Genomic DNA, 27,285 nt, shown 5'->3' with positions numbered 1-27,285 from the left:
CTGTTTGATGGCTGTGATAAGAGATCCAGTTACTTCAATGTATGTATGTGTGAGTGCTAGATCACTTTCCTTTTCTTTTGTCACTTAAGAAATATCCTGCTCCTTTCAATCACAAAAGGAAGTTTGAGGTTCATAGAGTGGTTTATAAGACTCAATTTTCATGTTAATATTTTGTACACAGTAAATTCATAGTGGGAAATTGACGAAGGTACCAAGAGAAGCCAATACATGCCCAATTTCCTGTACTGGGATCAAAAGACAGTATTTTCTACTTTATATCTTTTATACATATGTTTGCATACCAAAATAATGGGATTGTCTTTTTCATTTGGTAGTATTGCCATTTGTATCCCTTCAAGCACGTGAGACCATGTCTTATTTCAGAATCTCCCCCCTCCCCAATACCTGCTGCCTTGTCTTTTTGCTGTTTCAAGTGACTTCAGCTCTAACCCATTCATTTTGGTAGTTCAGGCAGAAGTGGAGAAAATTATGCCAAAAAACAAAATTCTGAGGCTGGGTATTCAAAAATGAATATGTGCGACAGAATTTTCCTTTTGAAATTCAGAATATACAGTGGTACCTCAGGTTACATACGCTTCAGGTTACATACGCTTCAGGTTACAGACTCTGCTAACCCAGAAATAGTACCTCAGGTTAAGAACTTTGCTTCAGGATGAGAACAGAAATCGTGCTCCAGCGGCGGCAGCGGGAGGCCTCATTATCTAAAGAGGTGCTTCAGGTTAAGAACAGTTTCAGGTTAAGAACAGACCTCCGGAACGAATTAAGTACTTAACCCGAGGTACCACTGTATAGGGAACAGATTGAAGAGGAAGCCTATCTTTCTTTAATATTGGATATGAAGGCTGGCATATAATCCTCTGAAATAGGTTTCAAAATAACATTTTGGGTCTGTCTATGCAGATTAAGTACCGAGAAGAGGGTGAGAAGTTCAAATCTGTTTTTCACTGGAATGTGAAATCTGGAGACATGGAGGCTGCAAGGAAGATGCAGCAGCTAAGCAGTCAGGTAAGAGACCCGTATCAATAACTTACTTGCTAGTGAACATTCAGCAGATGCTCTGCTATCCTCCAGGCTCCTAGGTTGCACCATTTACAAAACTGTAATTTTATGCCTTTAACATTCTGTCTTACCGTAATACAAATGACCCCTTTATGTTTTCATTTGGTTTGGAAGCCATTTTCAAAATATGTCTCCAATTATTCTGACTATTGCCATTGGAATGCTGTGACCTGGATCCCAAACACTCTTTGGGTGTCAGCCTCATCTGGTTCTGTGAAAACGGCGCCAGGCGAATGCTTCATAGATCAGGCCGTACATGTCTTTGGCTAAGATACTGGTAGCTTGATCTGAAGATTTATGATGCCTTCATGCAAATACTTAGGATGATGTATTATGCAATTTACTTGCATTTTTTTTTAATCCCATACGGTTTTCATTGTTAATTAACTGGATATTTGCAGTTCTGTTTAAAAAGAAAGAAAGAAAACAATTAAGGGGGAGGGGAAGGAAAGCCCCCAGGTCAGCAAAAAGTTGTGCTAGTTGCAGTCTGTCTTTCATAGCACCACTATTTCCAGAACCCCACTACTTCTTCCCCTCTTCCTCCTTATATTATATCTGCAACAGCTCAAGAGATTTGGATGTGGTTAGAGGAAGATGCTTTTTCCTACTCTTGCCTGGGGCCTTCCCTTTGCGTAACCTTCCTTCGGATCACTCATAATTTCAAGAAGTTTAGAGGAAAGGGGGCGATGGGGAAAGGGCTGCCAACTAAAGTGCCTTGAGAGGTTCCTGATCTCCTCCCCCCCCCAAAAAAATAGCACTGGCAGTGGAGTTCTTCAAGCTGTGCCCTACTCACTTTCAGAAAAGTATAGATTATACTGCCTTGTAATTATAGTATGTTGCAATTATGGGCAAACACACCAGGCACATAGGATTAGGATCTTGTCCTCTCTAGATGTGATGAAATAAAATTAACTGGAATGTCAGTTCAACTGAAATAAAAGAGGCTCACTGTGCTCAGAACTAAAGTGCCAGAATTTCATGTGCAGTTTATGGGTGCAAAAGTGCAGGGAATTGCTGGGAACGTTTCCCATGCAGCCACCAGCTTTAGAAAAGTAGAAAGAGAATCTGCATGGTTTGGGGCAGGAGCCACCTAAGAAAGGAATGTGGTCACAGCCAGCCACATATTAATAGATTACATCCTGTCAAGAGTCTAATCCCCTGATCTTTAGAGATGGAGTCAAAAGTGTTTACCACTGTGCCCTGTTCCTCATTTTATGATGTATTCTGTTTTTAGAAAGCCTACCATGCTGCGTATGAAGAAGGCAAATCATGGTACTCAGAAACCATCCCAGATGCGGAAATGCTTAGGATAGCTCAAGAACAGGACAATGATGTAAGCGAACCTCCAATTTATGACAGCTTTATTTGTGAGTTAAATATATCAAGGGGAGATCATTCACATGGACTTGCATCCTTAGATGAGTGAACTTAAGGAAATTCATGGCAGAAAAGTTCCCCCTCTTCTCCTACCTCAGAGGAATTAGTTTGACGAACAAAGTTTAAACACACCTTTTTCTCTCTGTCGTAGTTGAAATATACTGAGGAATATGAGCAGCAGAAGGGAAAGGGCAGCTTTCCTGCTCTGATCACTCCAGCTTATCAAATAGCCAAGAAGGCCTCTCAGCTATCCAGTAACGTAAGTTCCTGGGGCATGTATTTTTGAGGGAGGGCAATATTCACAGCAAGAGTCAAAGGTCTAAGTTTGATATATGATTAAATTGCCGAAAAGAAAAGAAAAAGAATGTGGACCATATCCAGTGTTCTCAGTCTGCTAGCATGAGAGCCCTTGTGCTGGTAGACGGCAGCGGGCAAAAGTTGTGCAACAAAGGAATTAAATGAAACAACTGTGCTAGCAAAAACTTGTACAGCAGCTGATTTGTCTTGTGCAATCAGTTTCACAAAAATCTTTGATAATGTACTTGTGCTTTCCCTTTCACTTGGATTTAGTGCTATGTTTGATACACGCCCCCCTCCCCCCCGTTTGAGTACATGTTGTGATTACTTTTTAAATGCTTCATAACCAGAGATATCAACAATTTGGAGGCATGATTACATGGGGTTTGGAAAACAGGAGTATTTCTTCTCCCCTACCTCTTTAGCTCAGCTGTGTTTAACAGTCTTTATTGGCTGATGTTTTTACTACCTGCCCACTTTCTTTTTAGTATATAACATCCGCAACAATCTAGAAATCTATTTTAATTAACAATATGCATGTCGTTTATGATGAGAAAGAAAAATGAAGCCCAGAAAAGATTCACCTTGAAGATCATGAAGCAAAGTTCTCTAGTTGTTATTCCAAGAATTATGTATAATGCTTTAACACAGATTGAAAATGAAAGCATGTGAGATTGTTATTGATTAGGCACGCTGGGCTTGTGTTCAAGAAAGCGGTTTCATCCAAATAAAAATTTCAGCATTTCCATTTAGTTTAGTCATTTAACAGGCTTTAATAGGCTTCTAGATTGAGCTCTTTAATGCATTTACTCCTCCGCTGCCATTTCCTTGTTATGAAATAAACATCTTTGGCAACTGATGGGCTTGGGGTGAATTAAACTGGAGCACAACATTTTGACAAATAAGGCCAGAATGTGTTGTTATTCCAGCCTCTTTTCATCAGTAAGAAACTGCCGTTTCATTTGCATTTGCAACCAAGGAATTTAAATTCAGGGCCAAATATTGGAAACACTTATATTAGCAAATCCAAAGATCATCTATTTTTACTGTCATTTGATGCTTGATTGCAAGAGATAAGATGACAGTTCTTCATAGTTTTCAAATGTTCTTTGACTCTGCTTCTCCACAATAGGTGGAATATAAACGAGGGCATGAAGACCGGATTTCCAAATTCACCAGTGTTGCGGATACTCCAGATGTAATTCATGCAAAGGCTGGGGGGCAGCTTGCGAGTGATGTAAGTAGAACAGAAGAGCAGACCAAGTAGATAGACTTTTTGCTTGTTTATAGCTGTATGCTTTAAACTCTCCCGATTTTTTCCAGTTAAAATACACAGAAGAGTATGAACAACACAGAGGGAAAGGGAGCTTCCCTGCAATGATCACTCCGGCTTACCAGATAGCTAAAAGAGCCAATGAATTAGCTAGTGACGTAAGTTTCGAAAGTGTGATCTATATGTTGTCACATATTGGAGAAAAATCTGTACTTGGTCTTCCAAAATTATGGCCACTTTCCTGTTGTGAGAAAAATCCTGACATTGCTAGGTCAACAAATCTCCACTGTTAAGGAGTGGAGACCTCTCTGTATTTTAGCACCATTGCATTGTCCAAACTTACTTTGAAAATAAGTGTCTGCTAATGAAACAAAGGATAGACTGAAGTTTGAAGGAAATATGCTGATCTTAAGATGCTGGTTACCTCACCCCTCTGTGGCGCTCTAAAGTTGGAGCAGTGACCTTTGGCTGTTGGCTGGAGCGCTTGTTCTGTGCTCAAACTGTATGCTACAAAATGCCATAAACACCCAGGGACCTCCTTCTAAAGAAAACAGCCTTGGCAAAACTTCTCATTATTTGGAAAAGTTGGGTGAGCACAACCCTTTTATACAACATGATGGTTTGGCATTGTTCCCCTGCCCACTTCTTAAAGATGGATCTTTCACTTTGCCTTTCTACTGTATGCCCCTTTGAGCAATTTGTATGGAAAATGAGCTCCGTGGGCTTTAAAAGCAAACAAATGCAATTTGTTTAGGTTGTAAGATCAGCAGAATAAACACATCCTTTTCACCTCCATTGCTTTCTCAGGTGAAGTATCATCAAAGATATGAAAAGGAGATTAAAGGAAAAGCAAGTCATTCTGCTGGTGCCTCAAACGAAAATGTGAATCAGTTTAGTCAGGTAAGGAGCAATGCAAAAGTATTCACATCTATATATATTAATTCATGCATATTGATGTGACTCTCTTCACATCTATGTAAGGATACTGATCTCAAGGCTTTGATGGCTTGCTCTTATGTAGCCATAGCCATACCAACCACGCAGAAGAATTAGATAGCAGTAGACTCGGAAGAGTAATAAGGTTTGTAAAAAAACAAAAATATTAATTGGGGGCAGCCTTAGGAAGCCCCCCCCCCCAAAAAAAAGTATCCCACAGAATGCTGACTGGACATTGAGAGGCATAAAACAAAAAACTCAGAAGCTGGAAATTGAATGAGATGGCTTGAAAAGGAGACTGGATGAAGAGACAAATCAGTCACATCCACATCATATATTTAAAGTATATGGCTCCCCCCAAAAACAAATTCTGGGAACTGTAGTTTACTCCTAACAAAAGTACATTTCCCAGTATCCATAAAAAACTACAGTTCCCAGGATTCTTGGGAAGAAGCCACATGTTTAAAATGTGTGTCAGGTGTGCTTTAAATGTATGGTGTGGGTTGTGTTATAAAATATGGAAACTGTGAGGTATGCCTGCTTGTTAGGAAGACTGTTGGTAAGACAGAAGTGTACCAAAATGAATAAGTTAAAGATAAGTAAATGATAACTATTGGATGTTCTTCAGGATTATATGGATGAATATGAAGAGCACCGAGGGAAAGGGAGCTTTCCTGCTATGATCACGCCAGCGTATCTCAACGCTAAGAAGGCGAATGAACTGGCGAGTGATGTAAGTATGAAAGAAGAGGTCTAGGTCAGCGTGGGCCAGATGCAAGAAGTTGCTTATAATAACCAGAAGGTTCTCTGGTGTCATATTATTTGAACAACTAGTGGGAACTTATAAAAGGAGTGAGACCCCTTAGGACTCTCGGTGTTCTTGTACCACATCCAATGATGTCAAATATAGCTGTCTATGACTGAGCGCACTATTTTAGTGGACCTCCAAAATGGAAGTGTTGATATGTGTTTGTATGTTGTGAAAGATCAAACTTTGTTCTCAGTTGGAATTAGCTCTAGAGGGTCACCCCCAAAGTAACCACAACATTCCTTTTCTGCTTAGGTATCAAAAGTGAGCAAAGTAGTCATGATTTCTATAATGATCAGGAAAGATACAAAGAAATGCACAACTGAGAGGGCTTCAACCAATAGCCCCCGTTTTAGTGTCCCCAAACCACTTTCTAAACAGAGAAGATACTTTTGAAAAACAGCTATATGAAAGGGGTGGGGAGTACAAAATCTACCAATGTCTACCAAAGCTTTTTGGGATGCCAAAGGCAGCCTTTCTCATGGGCTATTGTCTTTAAATAAGTTTGTCTGCTATATGTTTGCTTTGAATATTTGTATCCTGTATGCATGTGTACATATATGCGTGCATATACAGTGGTACCTCAGGTTACATACGCTTCAGGTTACAGACTCTGCTAACCCAGAAATAGTGCTTCAGGTCAATAACTTTGCTTCAGGATGAGAACAGAAATCGGGCTCCGACGGCACGGCGGCATCAGGAGGCCCAATTAGTTAAAGTGGTGCTTCAGGTGAAGAACAGTTTCAGGTTAAGAACAGACCTCCGGAACGAATTAAGTACTTAACCTGAGGTACCACTGTATATATAATCTTATTTGCTTGAGCACCACCAAAATGTTCTTCTTGCAGGTTTTTCATGCAATCATTGAATTGTAGGGTTGGAAGGCCCATCTAGTCCCACCCCTGCAATGCACATCCTTGGCAGATCCCCCTCCCAAAAAACCCTCTCTGTTTAAAAACCTTCTATGAAGGATAATCCACCACCTTCCAAAGTAGTCTGTTCGGCTGTCGAACAGCTCTTACCATCAGAAAGTTCTTTCTAACGTTTGGTCTAAATCTCAGATTCCAAAGAGATAATTGATTGGATCCCAACATGCTTTTCCATTTCCAGAATGGCCCGCTCTGTTTCCAGAGAGGGAACCTTTGTGTTCCGTCTAATTAGTTTACTCAAAGAACTAGCACTGGAGTGATTAACCTTCTTTCAGCTGCATCTCAGAAAATGTATGCACGCCATAAATAGCAACAGCAACAAAAAGCAGGCAGATGATGGAGTCATCATGAATCACCATTGCAGTTTTACCAGGGCAAACATTCAGTGCTAGGACCCTTACTCCTTATTCGTCAATATTTTCATTCCTGTTTAAACAAGGCTTTGCTCACCGTCTATCTCTGAGTGGAAATGTAATATTAAACACTGGGTAACTATTGAATTATTTAGTACTAGCTTAGTGTCCTGGCATCCCAGCTAATCTGCAGACATGAGTTCAAGCTTCTAATAATAACTCCAGTTAATATTAAAAGTTTTGGGCTGGCTGTCTTCTGAAATGAGACGTGTTCCTATCACATAATCCGTCTGAATGAAACCAGTGATTGAACCAAGAGGAGTTTCGTGGCTGAACAGAGAATTAGAACCCAGAGCCCTCTGACCCCTAGTACAGCACTCTAACCACTACACCCCACTGGTTCAAGTATTAAACATTGTACAGTGGTACCTCGGGTTACAGACGCTTCAGGTTACAGACTCTGCTAACCCAGAAATAGTACGTCAGGTTAAGAACTTTGCTTCAGGATGAGAACAGAAATTGTGCGGTGGTGGCACGGCAGCAGCAGGAGGCCCCATTAGCTAAAGTGGTACCTCAGGTTAAGAACAGTTTCGGGTTAAGAACTGACCTCCAGAACAAATTAAGTTCTTAACCCAAGGTAGGTAAAGGTAAAGGGACCCCTGACCATTAGGTCCAGTCGTGGCCGACTCTGGGGTTGCGGCGCTCATCTCGCTTTATTGGCTGAGGGAGCCGGCGTACAGCTTCCGGGTCATGTGGCCAGCATGACTAAGCCGCTTCTGGCGAACCAGAGCAGTGTACGGAAATGCCATTTACCTTCCCGCTGGAGCAGTACCTATTTATCTACTTGCACATTGACATGCTTTCGAACTGCTAGGTTGGCAGGAGCAGGGACTGAGCAACGGGAGCTCACCCCGTTGCAGGGATTCGAACCACCAACCTTCTGATCGGCAAGTCCTAGGTTCTGTGGTTTAACCCACAGCGCCACCCTTAACCTGAGGTACCACTGTATAATTATAGCTATTTGGACAGTGATAAATTGTTACACTTTTCTAAGTGGTAGGAAGTTCAAGGGCGGTCCTCTTTATAAGTTTTCTTTCTTTGTAAGGGAGCAAGCTGGGGATCTACAGTGTGATATATTTGTAATAACTGTTTCTTTATAAATACTTGAGCAGGGCATATGGGAAGCAACCAAATCCTTAAAGCAGGGCAGCAAAACCATTTGTCATGCTGACCGTGGAGAAGCAGTAAAGAAAACTGAAAGTGTGGCCAGCCAGTAGCCATTATAACTTGATTTGATCCTGCCTTTTTCTTTCTAGATAAAATACAAGCAGGATTTTTCAAAGATGAAAGGAGCAGCTCACTACCATTCTCTTTCTGCCCAAGAAAACCTAGTTCTTAAGCAAGCCCAGAATGTGAACAAGTTGTACAGTGAGGTAAGAAGGCCAGATGTAAATTTTATCAGGACACCCACACTGGTTTGTCAGAGAAACAAATTGCATGGAATTTGATGGGATTTACTGCATAAGCTGATGCATGTCTACTCAGAAGTAAGTCCCATGGCATTCATTGGTGCTTCCTCCTGGTTAAGTGTGGCATTAAGCGTTTAATTGAGATTGACATCACATCCACACCAAACAATCTGAGAGCTCTTATACCAGTTTAAGGTCATGGAAAATCCTGGGAACTGCTGTTCGTTCAGGGTAGCTCAGTTAAGCCAGCACTCTTAGCACCAACTACAGTTCCCTCGAATTCTCCATGACTGCTTTAAATGTATGGCATGGATGTGACCAGAATCCCAGCAGGACTTTTGCCTGCCTAACTCTCTTTGAAATATACACCATATCCTCATGGCGTACAGGGCATTTCAGATTTCTTTCATGCTTAGCAACGTGATGTTCGTCCCCTTTGTTTATTATGAGAGTGAGTATTGCTATGCAATAAAGCAGCTTCTTATTTCGCTTATTGCAGGATGTAACTGAAATACGTAGCCAGCCATTGAATATATTTTCACTTCTCACTGTTCTAAATTCTCATTTTGCAGGTGGGTTATAAGAAGGATCTAGAAAGCAGCAAAGGTCACAGTATTAACTACTGCGAGACCCCTCAGTTCAGGAATGTTAGCAAGATCTCAAAATACACCAGTGATGTAAGTCCTCAGTCATTTGCATGCAATTCTGAGAAAGCTTAATGTAGTCACTGTGGGAATCGCAGTTTGTACATATGTGAATTCAAGATAAGAACAGGAAATCTGGGTAAAAACAGGGCTGGGCGTTTGAATTTAGAAATCTTTACAGGGAAGAAAAAGTACAATTAATTTATCAGTAATCCAATCAAACAGTTATTTGTTATTTGTAAATGTTTATGGTCTCATCTCTGTTTCTTGGTGGGTTCTTAATACCACAACACTGTCTGAGTGCAAATTACAGAGCAGAATATGGACCAAGTTATCTGCTTAAAACTTCAGATATAGGAAGATATTTTTGTTGCCTAGTGCATTATATTTCTGCAGTTGAATTCAGCACATTATCCTTTATAAACAAAAGGTGTTAGAGTAGCTACACTGCACTTCTTAGCATCATTTCTTTGCTGTCCCTTTAAAATCAATGGAATTTAAGAATTAAGCTTGAAAATTAAACTTTCAGATCCAGTGGGACCTCGGGTTACATACTGTCCTCCTTACAAACACTTCAGGTTACGAGCTCTGCTAACCCGGAAGTAGGTGTTCCGGGTAGGGAACTTTGCCCTGGGATGCGAGCGGAAGTCGTGTGCCAGCGGCACAGCGGCAGTAGGAGGCCCCATTAGTGAAAGCGCGCCTCAGGTTAAGAACGGCTTCGGGTTAAAAACAGACCTCCAGAACAAATTAAGTTCGTAAATGGAGGTAGCACTGTATAGACATTATGCACTGGATAAGGCAAAATATCCTTAAAGGGCAGAAAAAGTCAGCCAGAGCTACACTAAATATATTCTTGATAAACAATAAAGTTGAATTGCTTTCCGTTTCTGTGGTGTGGCACTAAAACAGGAAAGTTCTTTATGGGTGGGATTCACTATGACAAACATTCCACCTGTGCAAACATATCAGCATCCTAGATGGGGCAGTCCTTGCTCACCTCCTCCTGTGTGCTGTTCTGTGCAGGGCTGCCCTATGGTAAGCAAGCAGGCCCTGCCTTAAGACCTTGCTATGGAAGGATCTGTTCACTGTATTTGGGACCAAGGAGAAATTTTCCTTCAGACAAATTGGGCCTGTCTGGGGGTTTTACCTACCTCATAGCAATTGTCACAACTTGATTACAGATAAGGCATAGGGGTATATCCTAGTTGGATGATGTGGTCAGAACCACCGCCAGCCCAAGGAAGCATGTTGTCCCATTAAATGGATCCAGGGTGGAGATGTTTCTGTCCAGACACCCAGACTGGGGCTGATGCACCATGGCTGCATCCACGTGATCTTGGACAGGTTCACTCTGATTTGGTGTGTGTCATAGGGCATTCCGTAACCTTGGTTAACCCTTCCAAAAAATAATCAACCAGCAGATGGGTTGGTTGATTCAGGATACAAATACAATGTCTGCGCCAAACCTGTTGCCCTCTGTAATCAACAAAGTTGTGGCCCATTTAATTTGTTGAAATTCTACCAGCCTTGGGGCCACTGTCTGCACTTTCATTGCTCCTGAGCAAAGGTCCTTGTGTAGGACTTCCATTGAGAGGGTTCATGAGGTGAATCCTGCCCTATGCCTTGCTCATTTTCTTTGCAATATAAAAGAAGGAAACTTCTGTGTCTGAGAGGAGGCTTGTTTTTGTATGCAGCTCAAGTACAAAGAGCATTACCAGAACCAGAAAGGTCATTATGAAGGAGTTGGCATAGACAGACGCACAGCACATGCCATGAAGGTTGGAAGTCTGGCAAGCAACGTAAGTTGTTGTAAATGCTTCGGCAATATACTATTTTGATACAGCTTCTCATCTTAGTAGGGTCAAATGAAGGATAGCCATAGGTTTGATTACTTCTGGGGAGGTGAAAGCATTAGCAGGAAATGTGAAAATGGGGGGGGGGACTGTGTTTGTAAATAATATTGAAGTATCTATACGCTACCAGTGAACTTTGCATGAATTGGACAGCATGCATGCATTGTGTTGCTGGATCACTGGTGTAATATTATGGTTTGCGGCTTTTTACTTACACAGCATGTACTTACTCTCCGTAGGATTTAACTAAACACACACACACACACACACACAATTAATGCAGATTAATTGCTGTAACGGGGACACGGGTGGCGCTGTGGGTTAAACCACAGAGCCTAGGACTTGCTGATCAGAAGGTCGGCGGTTCGAATCCCCACGACAGGGTGAGCTCCCGTTGTTTGGTCCCAGCTCCTGCCAACCTAGCAGTTCGAAAGCACGTCAAAGTGCAAGTAGATAAATAGGTACCGCTGTAGCGGGAAGGTAAACGGCATTTCCGTGCGCTACTCTGGTTCACCAGAAGCGGCTTAGTCATGCTGGCCACATGACCCGGAAGCTGTACGCCGGCTCCCTCGGCAAATAAAGTGAGATGAGCGCCGCAACCCCAGAGTCGGTCACGACTGGACCTAATGGTCAGGGGTCCCTTTACCTTTTACTAATTGCTATAACAGTGAGCTATCAGATTGGGCCTTAAGAGGCTTGTGTATTGTTCTGTAGCAGACTGGACATTTTTTGCTTTTGGTTGTTAAGGTCACACAACATCTTCCAGTGCCCATGCCATTTGTCTTGGTTTATTTATTTTTGGCTTCACTGAGGTGCCATTTCATTATTTATTACTTTTATTTATAAAATTTGCTACACACTTTTCATTATAAAATAATCCCAAAGTAGGGTCCAATAAACAACAAAACACAATAAAATCACACCATCTGTAAATAGGTGGGAGTATGCACACAGTAAAATAACCATCACAGCATGCAGTGACATAGGTTCAACTAAAATCCTAGATGAATATATAGTTGGCATCAAAAGCTTGTAAGGTTCTGTGCCAACTGTATCTTAAGGGGAAGGGAGTTCCTGCACTGAATGATGGGTGCCTGTGTTGAGACGTTGTGTACCATGTCTTGAAATGTGTTATTTGAAGCTCTGTGAGAAGCACAAAAAGTAAGCATAAAGATAAAAGCAATGTGTCACAGGTGGAAGTTAAGGTAATGTTTCTGTGGTTGGCACTGGATTAATTGTGCAGCTGAAAAAGAATCAATTAGCAGTTAAACTATGCAAATAATTTCATTTTCTTTGGCATTGATGCCACTGAATTTACTTTGTTGCTTGTGTTTAATATTAATATTACTGGGTTTTTTTTTTCTTTTCTCTTGTCTGATAATTATTCAGAACAAATGACAGCTTTAAAAAAAGTTGATTCTTTTTGTTCTCCTTCTTCCAGATAGCCTATAAATCTGATTACACACACGATGATGTTGACTACAATTACCCAGCCACCCTCACTCCTTCATACCAGACAACAAGGAAGCTGATCCCTTTGAAAGATGTAAATAGCCTTCTGAATTCTCACCCTTCTGCTTGCATGGGCTGGAGTACGATTTGCGGTCTGTATAGGCAGTAATTTAATTACAGTGACAAATATAGCTGATGATAACAGCGCCCTGAAAGAAAGAGATAAAAGTTGTTTTCCAGTTGGTAGACTCATAAATTCCCAGGGCACTGGAAATGAGATATCTAACCTCCTGCATTTAGCTGTACTAGTGTCAATCCTTTTTTGTTGTAATCCCAAAGTGATTACAGTAATCCCACAATTTGCATCAATTTAACTTGTGTGCATTCAGCTTTACATATGTGACAAAAAAATTAAAAATTAAAAAGGGGGTGGAAAGGGGGCAGGGTTTCAGGAAAAATGACTTTTGCAATCCTACCTGCCATTGAACCCAATGGGTTTTGACAATGTGCAATTTTGGCTTTATGAGCAATCTCCAGAACATAACCCCTGCATAGTTTGTGGGTCTATTGAACTACCGCTTCCCATAGTGGCAGTTCCGCACTACAAAATGTATATTGCTTTTATACAAATTTAACAACCACTTCCAAAAAAGGACTTGGACTGCAGTCTTAACCCCACCCATCTGAGAGTAAGTCCCTTTGAATTCAGAATGACTTGCTTCTGAATAGACAGGGTTAGGGTTGCGCCGTTTACATTTATATCCCACTTCTCTACCCTCTTGGAACTCATGACAGCATACACCGAGTTTTCAGGCAATCTCCCATCCAGAATCAGATTTGCTTAGATTTTTGCATCTTGTGCCTTTAGAGCATGCCATGAGAAATATATTTGGGTGAAAGTGGTGCAAACTCTCTTAAAATTCCTTACACCCCCTTACTCAGGCTTCCTCAACCTTGGCCTTCTAGATGTTTTTTGGCCTACAACTCCCATGATCCCTAGCTGGCAGGACCAGTGGTGAGCGATGATGGGAATTGTAGTCTCAAGACATCTGGAGGGCCGAGTTTGAGGAAGCCTGCCCTTACTGATCCACAGGTCCCAGGATTCCCTGACGATAGGAAAAGAGTCATTAACTCTCACTTCAAAGAGCAAAAACAAGGGATTGGTTATAGCCTTATTTCCCTCTTTCTGGTCACTTCCTATCTTTTCATGTTACACCTGACTAGAAAGAGTGTCTGATGGCATGCACTAAGGTTCGGTTGAAAAACATGTCTGCACATTCCTAAGGGATCCCCGTCTGTTGTGTGAGGATGAATTGGGACAAAACAGGCTTTGCAGGTTTTGCCTTTTTAACCTTCTTGATATAGACCACTGATGCTACATATTTCCGATGTTTACTTTATTCCACTGGGAACAGGATCAATACTAAGGCTATAGCTACATCACAGATGTAAACTGGAGAACAGCCATTATTTGTATTATATCTGGGCATTGAAGCTTAGGAAACCATTGTGCCAAATGAGCTGCATGCCATTTCAAACCATTTAGCTCAGCACTGGGAATGCCAGGGATTGAACTTTTTGCATGTTCTACCACTTAGCATTTCACGTAACTCCAAATTTATTTAGAAGGTTAAAAAATACCCTCTACACATTCTAAATTACACTAAGAATTCAAAGGTAGTTAAGAGGAGATTTTATGGGGTCAACAGCTCAGTTATGTGCTCTGCTCTGCTAGCAGAGCAGTCCACGCAAGAGTGGAGTTGTATTAGATATGGAAATAAAAATGTTACGTGTATAGATTTCAAGTAACAGCCCCTGCACCTCAAGTTCAGTCAAGCCCTGGTATATGGCAGCTTGAGTGACAAAGCGTCAGACAGCAGGATGACCAGGCAGAGAGCTGTAGAGATTTCCTTTATAAACTAGAATTCTGTAGAGGAGAGGATTTCAGAGGTGCAGCGTGACACTTGAGGCTCTATAAAGTGGCATCTGTTGAAATGTCCTGTTCTACACAAGTGGTTTTCATAGCCACAGTTCCTTTTCTACAAAACAAAAACAACGGTTTATTACTAGAGAGTCCTGCCCTTCTTTCCACCATGTACAGCCAGACCAAATTTCATCATTGTTTCATCCATTTAAAACAAAACAAAACGTGGAATATCAGTAGAAAATTGCACTGAACACTCCAGATCATCTTCCGATGTGAGAACTGGACATCAAAACAGAAACAGTGAATTAATTGTTTCACTTATACTGATCATATTAGATAAGTTATACATTTTTTAATGGAAGATATGTAAGAATGGACTCTGTAGCATCAAATAAAATTTGGATGCCACATCCCCTTTTTTTAAAAAAAAGAGAAGGTGGGGAAAAAAACTCTCACTAAATCAACTACTTTAAAGTAGCATACAATTTGCATTTTAGTGAGAAGGTAATTAACTAGGGCAAATATTAATTAAAGCCTGCCGAGAATAATAATTGTATCCTGTAGTGTAACATGGAGGTCTTTGGGAAGAATAGGCTTAAAGGGAAACCTCACCATGACATTTTATCTTGCATAATGTGGATTTAATATACTGCTTTGTATGGGTTCGTATTGTTACTGCTGCCTTCATATATTAGCAAGTTAGTGGGCTCTGACCTTATCAGTCGCTGACTTTGAAATAACGTTTTTGCCTTATTAAGATTTTTCACGACACTCTGCATATATAGCTTCTTCCATTTAATGATTTCCCTTTATATTTTTAAATATTTAAAACCACAATTTAACACAATTGACAAGGCTAACCAATTAAAAATGCTGGCAAATGAAAGTGAGCAAGAGACAGAAAGAAAGCTGTTAATTTTATATAAATACCAGACCAATGAAATTGCACTGTAGTTAAAAAAAACAAAACCCCACAGGATTTCTGCTTTTGGTTAACTGCTGCGAATATTCTAGATAACGTTATATTTGCCATTTGTATTAAAAGCTACCTTGAGAATTGCTTTACGAAACCTTTTGTGGTAGTCATAATGTGTTTCTCCATTTTTTAATTTAGGTAAACTATAAGCAAAGTATAGACAAGCTGAAATACAGCTCTGTTACCAGCACACCTCAGATTGTTCAAGCGAAAATCAATGCTCAGCAGCTTAGTGATGTAAGTCCTATTTCCATTGTACCCCAACACATGAGAAGTATTACATAAATAAGAAGGTATCTTGCAGTTGTTCCGTGGATAACATTTTGCAAGTAAAAGGCATTCTGGGGAGTCAGTTTCAGAGCCCCCTTAAGAAGTATTGCAGCCTCACATTTAGGCAGATTTATTTTTTATTATTGTTCAGACATTTTTTGTCTAGGGAGTAGTCATAGTCACTCTTCGTATAATTTCAGATTTTATTTCCTAACGACTTTTTAAGAATAGCTTTTAACAATTAACACTCCTCTTGCCGTTAAATATAATTGTATTTGACATGTTGAATATGCTTTTGATTGTTTGGCAGCTGAACTACCGAGCCCAGTATGAGAAAACCAAAACACAATATACTTTGCCACAGGATGTCCCACAGTTAGTCAAGGCCAAAGCCAATGCGGAATTATACAGTGAGGTAAGGGAACCTACAAATATACATTTGCATAATATACACAAAGATGTGATTTTCATTAGAAACATAAGTCACATGCTGCGCTAGCTGATTTTATAGTTTGTTGAGCAAATTGCCTGCTAGTTTTTTTGCCTATCTTTGTTCACATTAATGACTTACTACTGTATTTCCTTCCCTCAGATTAAGTATAAAGAAGGTTGGCAGAAAAGCAGGGGCCACGGCTTTGAAATGAATTTGGATTCCATGTCTTTGCTCGCTGCCAAAGCTTCAAGGGATCTTGCCAGTGATGTAGGTTATACGTATTTATCTGGGGCATATTACTAAGAGACATCTACAATAATATAGAGAAATAAAACATGTTGAGTTGGGGCTTTAAGATGGAAATTTCCTTAAAAAATAATCTGTCACAAACTCTGATAAACTAACGGAGAAATGTAGTAACATTCTAGTTGTCTGACTTACCTCAGTGTTTGAAAGTGGCTCTTTAAATTGCCTAAAACCTAAAATAAATAATTATAAAGTGAATATATTTCCAGATTTGAAAATTCGACCTGCTGCTTGAAATATCTTAATGGGCCAGTGATGCTTTCATCCTCAAGGGTCAAAAGAATGGGTGGCATCCATTGTTGCAAGAGCAGACTTTCAATCACCCAACTGAATTTCCCTTTCCTCATCTCAGCCTTGCCTCCCTAATCTGCTCTGGATAGTTGCTCAGGCCTGCTGAGCAGATTTGGAGTACACAGGTGGTTGCAAGGAGGAGAAGAGGAAGGGAAAGTCTTGTTGCATGAGAAGAAATGTGTTGTCCTTGAGGGGGGACACATATGTAAGTCACCCATTTTCTTTTCCTCCATTTTACAATATTTTCAAACAGTGTCATTCCATGCAGTCGTACCTTGGTTGTCGAACACCTTGGTACTTGCACATTTTGGCTTCCAAACGCTTCAAATACGGAAGTGAGTGTTCCGGTTTGCGAACATTTTTTGGAAGCCAAACGTCCAACGCAGCTTCTGATTGAGTTCAGGAAGCTCCTGCAGCGAATCGGAAGCCGTGCCTTGGTTTTCAAACCGTTCCGGGAGTCGAACGGACCTCCCGGAATGGATTAAGTTTGACAACCGAGGTACCACTGTAGTCTGCTTTATTTATTTCACTTATATGTACTTTTAAGACTATATTTTCTAGACATTGTTACTATCTATATATGTATACAAGATTAACTTATCTTCCTTTGCAATTATTTGAAGACTCTTACATTTCCCAGCGTAATCTCTCAATTTCTTCCCACATTAGTTTAGTTGTTCCATTTGAGCCTTTTTTTCTGCTATAGTTTAAAATGCAACAGAAAGTGTACTACTTGGCAGACAAACTGGATGAGATTTGAGCAGTTGGCTTTCTGTTTTTGTCAGTAGAAAATTTAAGGGGAAGAGGTTCTTCTTTAAAGAGCACTTTTAAAAGAAAGATACAGTTTGGCTGGCATTTATCTGTCTTTTGAGCAAAATGTTGCCTATTTTCTCCACAGATTAAATACAAAGAAGAATATGAGAAAACGAAAGGAAAAGCAATGGCAACCAAAGATTCAAGACTTATTCACTCTTTACAAGTAGCCAAAATGAGCAGTGAGGTAAATGGCTTCCCATTACTATTTTAAATTTTGTTTTTAATGATGAAACTCCTACTCTCATTATTACCTTAGGATTTATATATCCTTTACTGCACATAGTAAAAAAAAACCCCTCTTCCTGTTGTATCTGGTAAGAGGGTGGTTGTACAAAACTCATGGTTATGCGAGCAGAAGCATGTCACAGACTCATTAAAAACTCTCCCCTTCCAGGCCCTTCTAGTTTTTCCCCTTCTTTTCCTGACCATCTGGACCATCGCTTGCCATGGTTATTGCCAATAAAGAACTCAAAAAGAAAAATGAGTCCTTCAGTGCTTCAAAGCTGTTACAGTTTAATGTTGTTAACAGAAAATAATAAACGTAAAAATGGTTCACCTTAATCAGGGTTTGCAAAATCAACCATGGTTAGCACCAACAGAGATGTAATGTTGCACCGTGGTTAACAGTCGTGAATAGATTCACACAGATGAGTGGAGAGGGAGAAAGTGCATGTGGTCACTTTGCACTCCTAATCTCTTGTGCATGTTCAGAAAATTGATAATGTTGGTTCTGCACCAGGCCCTAGTTCCAAGAAATACTGCATTGAAATCTTTGTTAAAAATAAGCAAGGCTTGCAGTTCTGTGCCTATGCACTTTACTGTAAACCCCATTGAAATCAGTGGGATTTACATCTGAGATTGTATACATAAGATCATTATGTTGTTAACTTTAATGTAAAGTGAACACCGACACATTTGTGTGTGTGGAGATAAAGCATAAAACATTTTGCACGCTATATACATAATGATAATGAATGATAAATGTATGTTAAGTGATGCTGAGAAACAGTGAGCCGCTACAGGTATCTGAAAGAAGCATTCACAACCAGGTCATAAAGGTTGGATCAGAACTTCAGTCTTTTCAAGCCTCAATCAGGGAAGCATGAATCTGTATACAGCAATTATATTCTAAAGAGTAAGACTGTTGGATATATAGTAGAGATGGTTGCTATTATTCTCCTGCTGTTTTCACCTATACTCTTTTTGTAAAATGTTGAATGCAATATTTTGATATTCCCTAGATTGCATATAAAAAAGAATCTGAGAAGAATAAAGCTCATTTCCACTTACCAATGGACATGATAAACTTGGAACATGCCAAGAAGGCCCAGACTCTGGCTAGTGACCTCGACTATAGGAAGAAATTTCATGAATATACGGTGGTTCCAGAAGACCTAAAGACACAGTGGGCCAAAAAAGCCTATGGACTACAGAGTGAGGTAGGAGCAAAGGTCGAAAGCTGGTGATGGCAGTGGTGTTACCAGAATTTATTGACTGCAAGGGTAGCCAATGTGGTGCCTTCCAGATGTTGCTGTTAGCCCCAGGGCAGGGATGAAGGAAATTGTAGTCCAAGAACATCTGGAGGGCAATTTGTTAGCTATTATTGTTTCCGAATAGCTCAACTCTTTGTCATTACAAGCCGGATATTATATTAAACCAATCCATAGGTCTCATATGGGAATGCAGATAACTCAAGTGTCAAATTCAATCCAATTTAAATTTTGTCCAATAGAAGATATTAACTTTTAGTGGAAAGACTTTGCAGAAAGACAGCTTTAAGCAGAGTTCTAATGCTTGCCATCAGTATTTGTGTGGAAGAGAATTTGTAGGTAATAACAAAGGCTATAACTTAAGGACTTGTCACCTATGGCTGGCAAAATCATGTCTTTTTGTGATACAACTAAATCTACCTACCTGCTGTAGGAGCCAACTCCTGGTGGCCAAGGTCCATTTGCCCCCCCAATAATATATTTGTGGGGGCTGGGATCCCCAAAGTAGATGGGTATTGCCATTCAAATGGAGTGCATTCATTGCGTCTTGTGGTTGATTATATGGGACGGGGCTTACCTGTCCCCCCCTAATATTTTATTCAAGTTGTTAGCCCTGCTGCCTACCTACCTAATCAGTCTGTGAAATAATGAGCTTTCTTTTGTCTTCAGCTTCAGTACAAGACAGACCTTACATGGATGAAGGGAGTTGGGTGGATAGCAGACGGGAGTCTCAATATTGAGCAAGCAAAGAAAGCAGGAGAACTTATTAGTGAGGTATGTCTCTTGATTTTCCTGTTAAGTATAATAAAGTCTGGCAGGACCTTCCTGGAAGATGGAAGCAGACTGAAATATTTTGAAACTATGGCGCTGTATTATAATTGGATGGTTTATCAAGTCCCTGGAGAACTGTCAGACATGCCTGTTGGGTTGAGTTCGGCTTCTTTGGTCACAAGTTCTGCTAACTTATCAAAGAAAAACAGAAATTAAAAGAAAGAAAATTAGAAGATATGTAAGAGTGAAAAGAAGGAATAGGAGCTAGTTTGGCTTATTTAAAGTTGCCAGTGATTACACTCTGATACTGTAGATCCTTGACATCAGGCTATGCAGGTATTCTGAAGTAGAGGCAGGAAGAAACAGCTGCGCTCAGATCTAATATCTTGCAGGGAAGCAAATTGACATCTACTGCTGGGGTTTGCCACATAAATACTTATTGTCAAAAATGCTGAACCCAGCCATGATCAGGTGACACAATTCTTCATTTCTGAACTGTATAAAAGGTGTATCAGTTGAAAACTAACACGTACCTTGGATGCTTCTATTTCCAGCCAAGGACTTGGCATTTTGTTATTCTTTGTATGACATCATATAGAGCTGAACATAATTTTTGAAAACAACTCGTTCCTAATATGCCTCACTCTCTCCCACACCTTGAATGTGGAATAATGAGCATCTCTTTGAAATCTTTATGCACTTTAATGAAAATAAATCAATCTCAGTCTTATTTTCAGCTGGGAACATCACAGGGCAAGAGTGGGTGTGTTTGCTCTGAGACAGGGTCTTTGCCTGCAGAAATGCCAAGTTGAGGCGTGCGTGTAACACATACCCTGGAGTTGGTTGTGTGTTTGATTGATGAATTGTTAGTACAAGAGAATCACATGAAGTATGCAAAAGAATGTGCCTCTTCTTTATCAACAGACATTACTGTGAAAAAGCTGTCTTTTCCTTCTTCTTACGGTGTTTTTGACAGCAACAAATTCGGGCCTCATTCAGAAATAACATGGTTTCTGTTATGTTGAGCATTTGCCACAGATGTTGAAATGCAATGCAGATTGTGAACTTTTCAGGGCTGCATTTTTCATGGCTTAGCTCCCAGCAGTGCAGCAGGAGCGCACAAGGAGCAAAGCAGCGATGATTTCTGCCCTGAGTACCATTGGACTGTTTGTTGAACTATAAACCATAGTTAGGCTTGGCTCTAGTTGAAAGCAACTTGTGAAGTAGGCATGTGTGTGTGGACAAAAAAAGAACCTGGTTCATGTTGAAACCAAATAGCTAAAATGATCCATTGGGGTGGGGTGGGGGGAATAATTAATCAGTGTAAAATGATAGCATAAAAGTTGGGAAACAGAATGGTTATTCCACTTTATGTACTCCACCACTGTGTTATCTGAGTAACCTTGCCTCTAATTCTGAGTTGGTTTTAACATGAAAAGATTGTGTTGTTGTTGCTAGTGCTGGGAGTAAGTGGAAGGCATAACTTGTCAATTTTTTTTACCTTTGATAAATGTGGTAATGTTATCTATACCATCTTTTTTTAAAAAAATGCATTTCAATTAGAAAAAGTACAGACAGAAGGCTGATGCTCTAAAGTTCACAAGTGTGGCAGACAGTTCCCAGATCAAACATGCGAAGAAAAGCCAGGAACTGCAGAGTGATGTGAGTCTCCTACTTTACCTTCTCTCCACACAGATTCTTTATCATTAAAACAGGTAATTCTTGGGGACAGGCACCACCACTGAAAAAGCAATAGGATCCAGCCACGGAAATTTGTCATTGCTTTACATAGTTTTGAGGTGTACTTCTAAGATTTTTTTGAACTCCCTGTACTTCTGCAGGTAGAAAACCTTTAAACCCAAAGGGTTATCAAGAGGCGTGCTGACCAGGTTTCAGATACTATGGTGATAAAGGCCATGTACCTAACTAGAGAGAAAAAGACTAAATTGGATCTTTTAGAACATCTGCATGGACCTCTGCGGCTGTTCTTCCTCAGTGAGGCTATTCTTTCTGTCATTAAAAATACACTGCCTGTCTTGCGTGGTATCTGGATTTGATTGTCTGCACATGGCTTCATTTTAAAATATTTCCCATTGCTTAGACTTTATTTTATTATTATTATTATTAATAATAATAATAATAATAATTAATAATAATAATCCAGTTTCATTCCCCTTAGACCAATGTTTTGCCTTTACACAATAAGGGAAATCAGTGTTTTATTTAGTGCATAAGTGGAGAATCTGTGGGCCTCCAGATGTTGCTGGACTACTAGTCCCATCATCCCTTATCATTGGCTGGTGCTGATGTGAGTTGTAGTCCAGCAACTTCTGGAGCACCACAGGCTCCGCACCACTGTTTGAGCAGTATTGCTTTCACCAATACAGGTTAGCAATGTAGTGTAGCTGTATAATATAGCTTACAATCCAGTAGCTAGCACAAGCGAGGCCACGGAGCGGGGGAGGGGAATCATTGGCCCTCCAAGGACTACAACTCCCACCCTTTCTGACCATTGGTTACTATGGACTCCAACATCATCTGGAGGGCTGCGAGTTTGCTATCCCTGCCTTGGTGTTTGGGGAAATGGCAGAAGTAGGCCGCCATCCCTTCTTAACGTTCTGAACAAGATAATCTAAGCCTGTGTACACACTATTCGTTTAAAGCGCATTTGAAACACATTCTTTCTCTTAAATAATTATGTGCGCTGTAGTTTATCTCTCTCAGAGTTCTCAACAAACTGCAGTGCCCGTGTGTGTGTGTGTGTGTGTGTGTGGACTGTGCTTCAAACGTGCTTTAAAGGCGCAACCCTCAGTTTAAGTGAAACTATTGTCTAGTGAGGGTTTCAGACTGAGGTAAAAGACACAGTCAGATAGCCAGTCATTCCACAAGTGTTTTAGCACTCATGCTCTTTCATCTTTCTTTTCATTTTATTCTTTGATATCAACCATAATTGTTCAGTCTAAAACATAAATTGATTTTGAGGCAACTTAAAAAAAAAAGTAATTGACGGTACAAACCATACACTAACTGGATGTAAGTATCCAGGAAGTTTACCTTTGAAAATTGTTACATATTGCTTCTTAAAACAAATATGCCCAGTGCTGATACTGTTTGGTCTGCCTTTGTAAACAGGTTGCATACAGGTCAGGAAAAGAGGGTTTTCTTCATAATTACAGCATCAGCAAAGATGAGCCCCTCTTCATACAAGCCAGAAGAAATGCAGCAAATATCAGTGAGGTATGGATGGATGGGAATCCTGTGCTTTCATGCTATTGAAACAATTATTCTGTGGCTAGTAATTGAAGTTTTCTCAAGAGTGGTTCAATGCATATATACTATAAATATATGGTTGTTTGGGGTTTATTTTTACCACTTTATCTTTGCTTCCCACAAAGAATTTTGGTAATTACAGTTTAATAAGAGTGTTTGGAATGCAAGTCACTGCCAGATAACTACATTTTCCAGGGGGCCTTAGGAGAAGAAATAACTATTGGGCTTGTTTTGCTCTGTGTTATAGTAGTTATGCCCTTAAACTGCTCTTTCACCCCTTTAACATATGCAATACAGTGGTACCTCGGGTTACAGATGCTTCAGGTTACATACGCTTCAGGTTACAGACTCCGCTAACCCAGAAATAGTACCTCGGGTTAAGAACTTTGCTTCAGGATGAGAACAGAAATCATGCGGCGGCAGCGGGAGGCCCCATTAGCTAAAGTGGTACCTCAGGTTAAGAACAGTTTCAGGTTAAGAACGGATCTCCAGAACGAATTAAGTTCTTAACCCGAGGTACCACTGTATTGGTATGCTAATGGAGGAACTCCTAAATTTAAGCATTAGGCAACGTGCGGGTTAGAATAAGAACAATTTTATCCAGTGTGTTTTTAATAGCTCATGAAGCCACAGGTTTCTGGTACCATTTGAAACTTTGGGTGTTACTGTTATGGCAACAGTGCATAGTAACAAAAATAATAATTGCGGCATTGACCATCCTTTTAGAAACTGTACAAAAGTAGTTGGGAGAGCCAGAAGGAGAAGGGATTTGAACTTCATCTTGATGCCATACCATTCCTGACAGCCAAAGCAAAGAGGGACCTGGCAAGTGACGTGAGTACCGATTCAAGTTGAACACACAAGATGGGATTCAGTGTCACCCTAAGGCAGTCATTCCATCTGTGTAAGCATTGGAACGATCTCCCCTCTCCTCCCCCTGTATGCTGTCCTGGGGGGGGAGCGTTCTCTCTACCCTCCTGAGCAGATCTGGGGATGGTGCAGGGGGAAGAGGAGGCAAGTCCTGTTACACTGACTTCTGCTTGTGCAGCAGCTTAGTTGAATCTGGTCCATCGTTCCTCTAGGGAGCTAAAGTGTGCCCCTGTGAGCAAGTCTTAGGAGCTAATTTAAGGGTAGTGTAGTCTATAGCAAGGTTGGGGGACCTGTGACACTCCATATGTTGCTGGAATACAGCTCTCATTACCTCTAACTATTGGCTATGCTTGCTGGGACTGATCATGGGTTCCTCACCCCTATGTTACCTGAGCTCCAAATCACAGTACAGAGGGCTGACCAAAACAAATAAACCCCAACCGAAATGACCTTGCTGTATGTTCCAGATGTTGCTGTTGTTCATTTTATTTATATTAATTTGATTCATATCTCACCCTTCTTCCTGGAAGAGCCCAGAGCACAGAAAATTATAAAGCAAACAAACACAAAAGATCTCAGAACAGTTACAAACATTATCTCAGTGAGCAATTCTCAGGGTTGTCGGGGGCAGTGTCTGTTGGTCAGAGTAAATGGGGATGCTTTTAATTGTTTTCCTGGAAAACCCACAAAATTTCCTGGGCATCCCACAGAGAACTGCTACTGAAAAGACCCTGTCTTGTGTCTCCGCCAGCTGTGTAGACCTCAGCGGCGGCACCACCAACAAGGCCTCACCTGCTGAGATTGTTTATATCCGGGAAGGTATTCTTTTAAGTACTTGGATCCCATGTCATTTACGGCTTTGTATGCTAGTCCTACCACCTCGAATTTGGCCTAGTAGCTCACTGGCAACCAGTACCGCAGTACAATGGTCTCATCTGGCTGCCCCACTTACTAGTCCAACATCCTGCAAGAAGTAGTATTTAGTCTCCCACATTATCAGATATTGACACTTTTATCCCTCAAAACACAGGATTGTGAGGTGGAATGCTCTGTAAAAAATGTATTGCACAAGAAAACTAAGCTATTGAATTACCATCAAACACAATTCTGTGAAAAATTTCAGGGGAAGAACTAAACTCTTGCCACTATGAAAGGTCTTAGGACAGGCTTCCTCAACCTCGGCCCTCCAGATGTTTTGAGACTACAGTTCCCATCATCCCTGACCACTGGTCCTGCTAGCTAGGGATCATGGGAATTGTAGGCCAAAAACATCTGGAGGGCCGAGGTTGAGGAAGCCTGTCTTCGGATCTGATTCCCAAGCCTCTGAGTGTAGATATTACCTGAACTCCGTAACTCTGCACTGACCTTTACCTGAAACAATACATTTTATTTAGCTTGTGCTAGTGCTCAAAAGCACAACTTGACCTTTTGAGCTGCAGCTTCCCAGTACCATTCCAAGATGCTATGACTTCTGCAGAAATAATAATAATAATACAAAAAACAAACACTGAAAATGTGCTGCCCTTTCATGGCGTGCAGAAGCTGCCCCTCTAGGCATCTACCTCATTTCTTTGCCAAGTGTGTTGTTCTTTGGGGCTACTGGTTCAGTCAAGAAGGTGCAACACTCTAATGATGCAATACTATGCATTTTTACTTAGAAGCGAATCTCAGTGTATTCAGTGAGAAATGTGTTTAGGACCTTAGACTGTGCTTCTAAACAAATTTACTAGTGTGAATAAGGCCTGCTGAACACAGTAGGACTTAGATGCATAGGACTGTGCTAATAATGACATAAAATGTAAATCATATGTGGTTTTCCTTGTTAACCTGCTCCTTGGAGGACTGATTTTATATGTATATAAATATATATGTATGTAGCCAACTGCTGCCTTTCTGTATATATCTCAAGGCTTTTATATGTTACTTTTTCTTTTATCGTTTTATTTGTATAATGCCTAATAAAGGTTTGAATAAGTAAGTAAGTAAATCATATGATGCATTTTCAAGTAACACAAAGGCTCCCTGCCCCTGGGATAAAGCAGTAAATGAAAAAGATGCTCCTTTTGGAAACATTAAAAAAGAGCATGCAAGCATCCTCATTTTGTGCACTTCAACCACATATAAAAGTTAGTCCTTATTACTTGCTTTCTGCTTTTTGTTGAGCAGGAAAAGTATGCTTTTGATGTACGGATGTGTTGTACTTAGACATATTAAGTGTGCTTGTCAGTAGTTTTGCAGGAGGCCAAAGTGCCTTTTCTGAAGTAGCCTATTAAACCGGCTTATTGAAATGTTCCGTTTACTTCAACCCGATGCTGTTGCTTACAATGGCTTTGAGCTTATTACCTTTCTTTGTACCTATGATCCATTCCCTCCCCCCACTTTTGACAGGTAAAATACAAGGAGAATTATGAGAAGACGAGAGGAAAGTTGATTGGGGTGAAAGGTGTGAATGAAGACTCGCAGATGGCTCACTCGCTTCATATGTCGAAGATGCAGAGTGATCTGGAATATAAAAGGGCGTTTGAGAATGTAAAGACCCAGTATAATGTGTCCATGGATATGATAAATATTGTCCATGCCAAGAAAGCTCAGGATTTGGCCACTGATAGGGGATACAAGACAATTCTTCATCGCTATACTGCCTTGCCTACAGATATGAAGGTGGAATGGGCAAAGCGGGCATATGACCTGCAGAGTGATGTAAGTTACACATTGTCTATTTTTTAATTATTAATTATTATTTTTATTATTCAAGATTTATATACCCCTTTTTTTAAAAAAAAACACACCCCTCTAAATAGTTTACATAAAAGAATATAAAATATTCATAATAAAATACCAATTAAATCACCATATGGAAAAGCCTTTCTGGGTTAATCAAATAAATTAAGCGATTTAAATGAGAACTCGCATGCACAGTCAAGTACGGGTTAACTATTATGCTAAGAACACTGTTGCACAGGGTCCTGTGCTATATTATTTCATTATTTGAAAGAGTCACAGACTATGCCAGTCCCTACACTGGTCTAGTTCAAAATCACTACTAGCTTAAAACATGGCGGCCGTCAGCCATGGCAGGGTAAAGAATGGCCACATTCCAAATTGAAGAGAAAGTTAAAATACTTGTAGCTTGGCTAGTGTGGAGCATATTTCAGTTATAGGTCGGCTGAAGCAATCTGCCCTTTCCCTTCTGCTCCAGCTAAAGACCAAAGGACCAGATAAGCTGTCCGTCCTTTTCATTTTTAGACCAAAAAAAAAAGAAAAAGTGATTACGTTTGTTCAGTGGTGGTTGGTACTGGTAGTGCAGAAGACAGGGAGGCCAACATTAGATGGGAACCAGCAGATGACGGAGACAGAGCCAATGACAGGTGGAGCCAACTAATTGTGGGTTGGT

General features: G+C 40.4%; 1 protein-coding gene across 2 annotated transcripts in view; it reads left to right on the top strand.

Annotated features, from left to right (window-relative positions):
* Positions 1 to 27,285, top strand: part of NRAP (nebulin related anchoring protein) — a 58,374-nt gene that overhangs the window by 5,707 nt on the left and 25,382 nt on the right. For both annotated transcript variants that reach the window (XR_014548823.1, XM_083616524.1), the window contains exons 4-24: positions 922 to 1,026; positions 2,315 to 2,413; positions 2,609 to 2,716; positions 3,887 to 3,991; positions 4,078 to 4,185; positions 4,835 to 4,927; positions 5,592 to 5,696; positions 8,370 to 8,486; positions 9,095 to 9,199; positions 10,861 to 10,965; positions 12,461 to 12,565; positions 15,513 to 15,611; positions 15,955 to 16,059; positions 16,237 to 16,344; positions 17,573 to 17,674; positions 18,732 to 18,929; positions 19,650 to 19,754; positions 21,315 to 21,413; positions 22,884 to 22,988; positions 23,748 to 23,855; positions 26,280 to 26,591. Coding sequence is in view for 1 of the 2 variants with exons in the window: in XM_083616524.1 (XP_083472650.1) it covers positions 922 to 1,026; positions 2,315 to 2,413; positions 2,609 to 2,716; positions 3,887 to 3,991; positions 4,078 to 4,185; positions 4,835 to 4,927; positions 5,592 to 5,696; positions 8,370 to 8,486; positions 9,095 to 9,199; positions 10,861 to 10,965; positions 12,461 to 12,565; positions 15,513 to 15,611; positions 15,955 to 16,059; positions 16,237 to 16,344; positions 17,573 to 17,674; positions 18,732 to 18,929; positions 19,650 to 19,754; positions 21,315 to 21,413; positions 22,884 to 22,988; positions 23,748 to 23,855; positions 26,280 to 26,591 (2,496 nt within the window). In the remaining variant the exon portion in view is untranslated. The remainder of the gene's footprint in view (positions 1 to 921; positions 1,027 to 2,314; positions 2,414 to 2,608; positions 2,717 to 3,886; positions 3,992 to 4,077; positions 4,186 to 4,834; positions 4,928 to 5,591; positions 5,697 to 8,369; positions 8,487 to 9,094; positions 9,200 to 10,860; positions 10,966 to 12,460; positions 12,566 to 15,512; positions 15,612 to 15,954; positions 16,060 to 16,236; positions 16,345 to 17,572; positions 17,675 to 18,731; positions 18,930 to 19,649; positions 19,755 to 21,314; positions 21,414 to 22,883; positions 22,989 to 23,747; positions 23,856 to 26,279; positions 26,592 to 27,285) is intronic.

The sequence above is a fragment of the Podarcis filfolensis genome (assembly GCF_964270895.1).
Source record: "Podarcis filfolensis genome assembly, chromosome: 5".
In the NCBI taxonomy this organism is placed as follows: domain Eukaryota; kingdom Metazoa; phylum Chordata; class Lepidosauria; order Squamata; family Lacertidae; genus Podarcis; species Podarcis filfolensis.
Note: the sequence above shows the minus strand (reverse complement) of the source record. Positions and strands in the feature narration are given on the sequence as shown.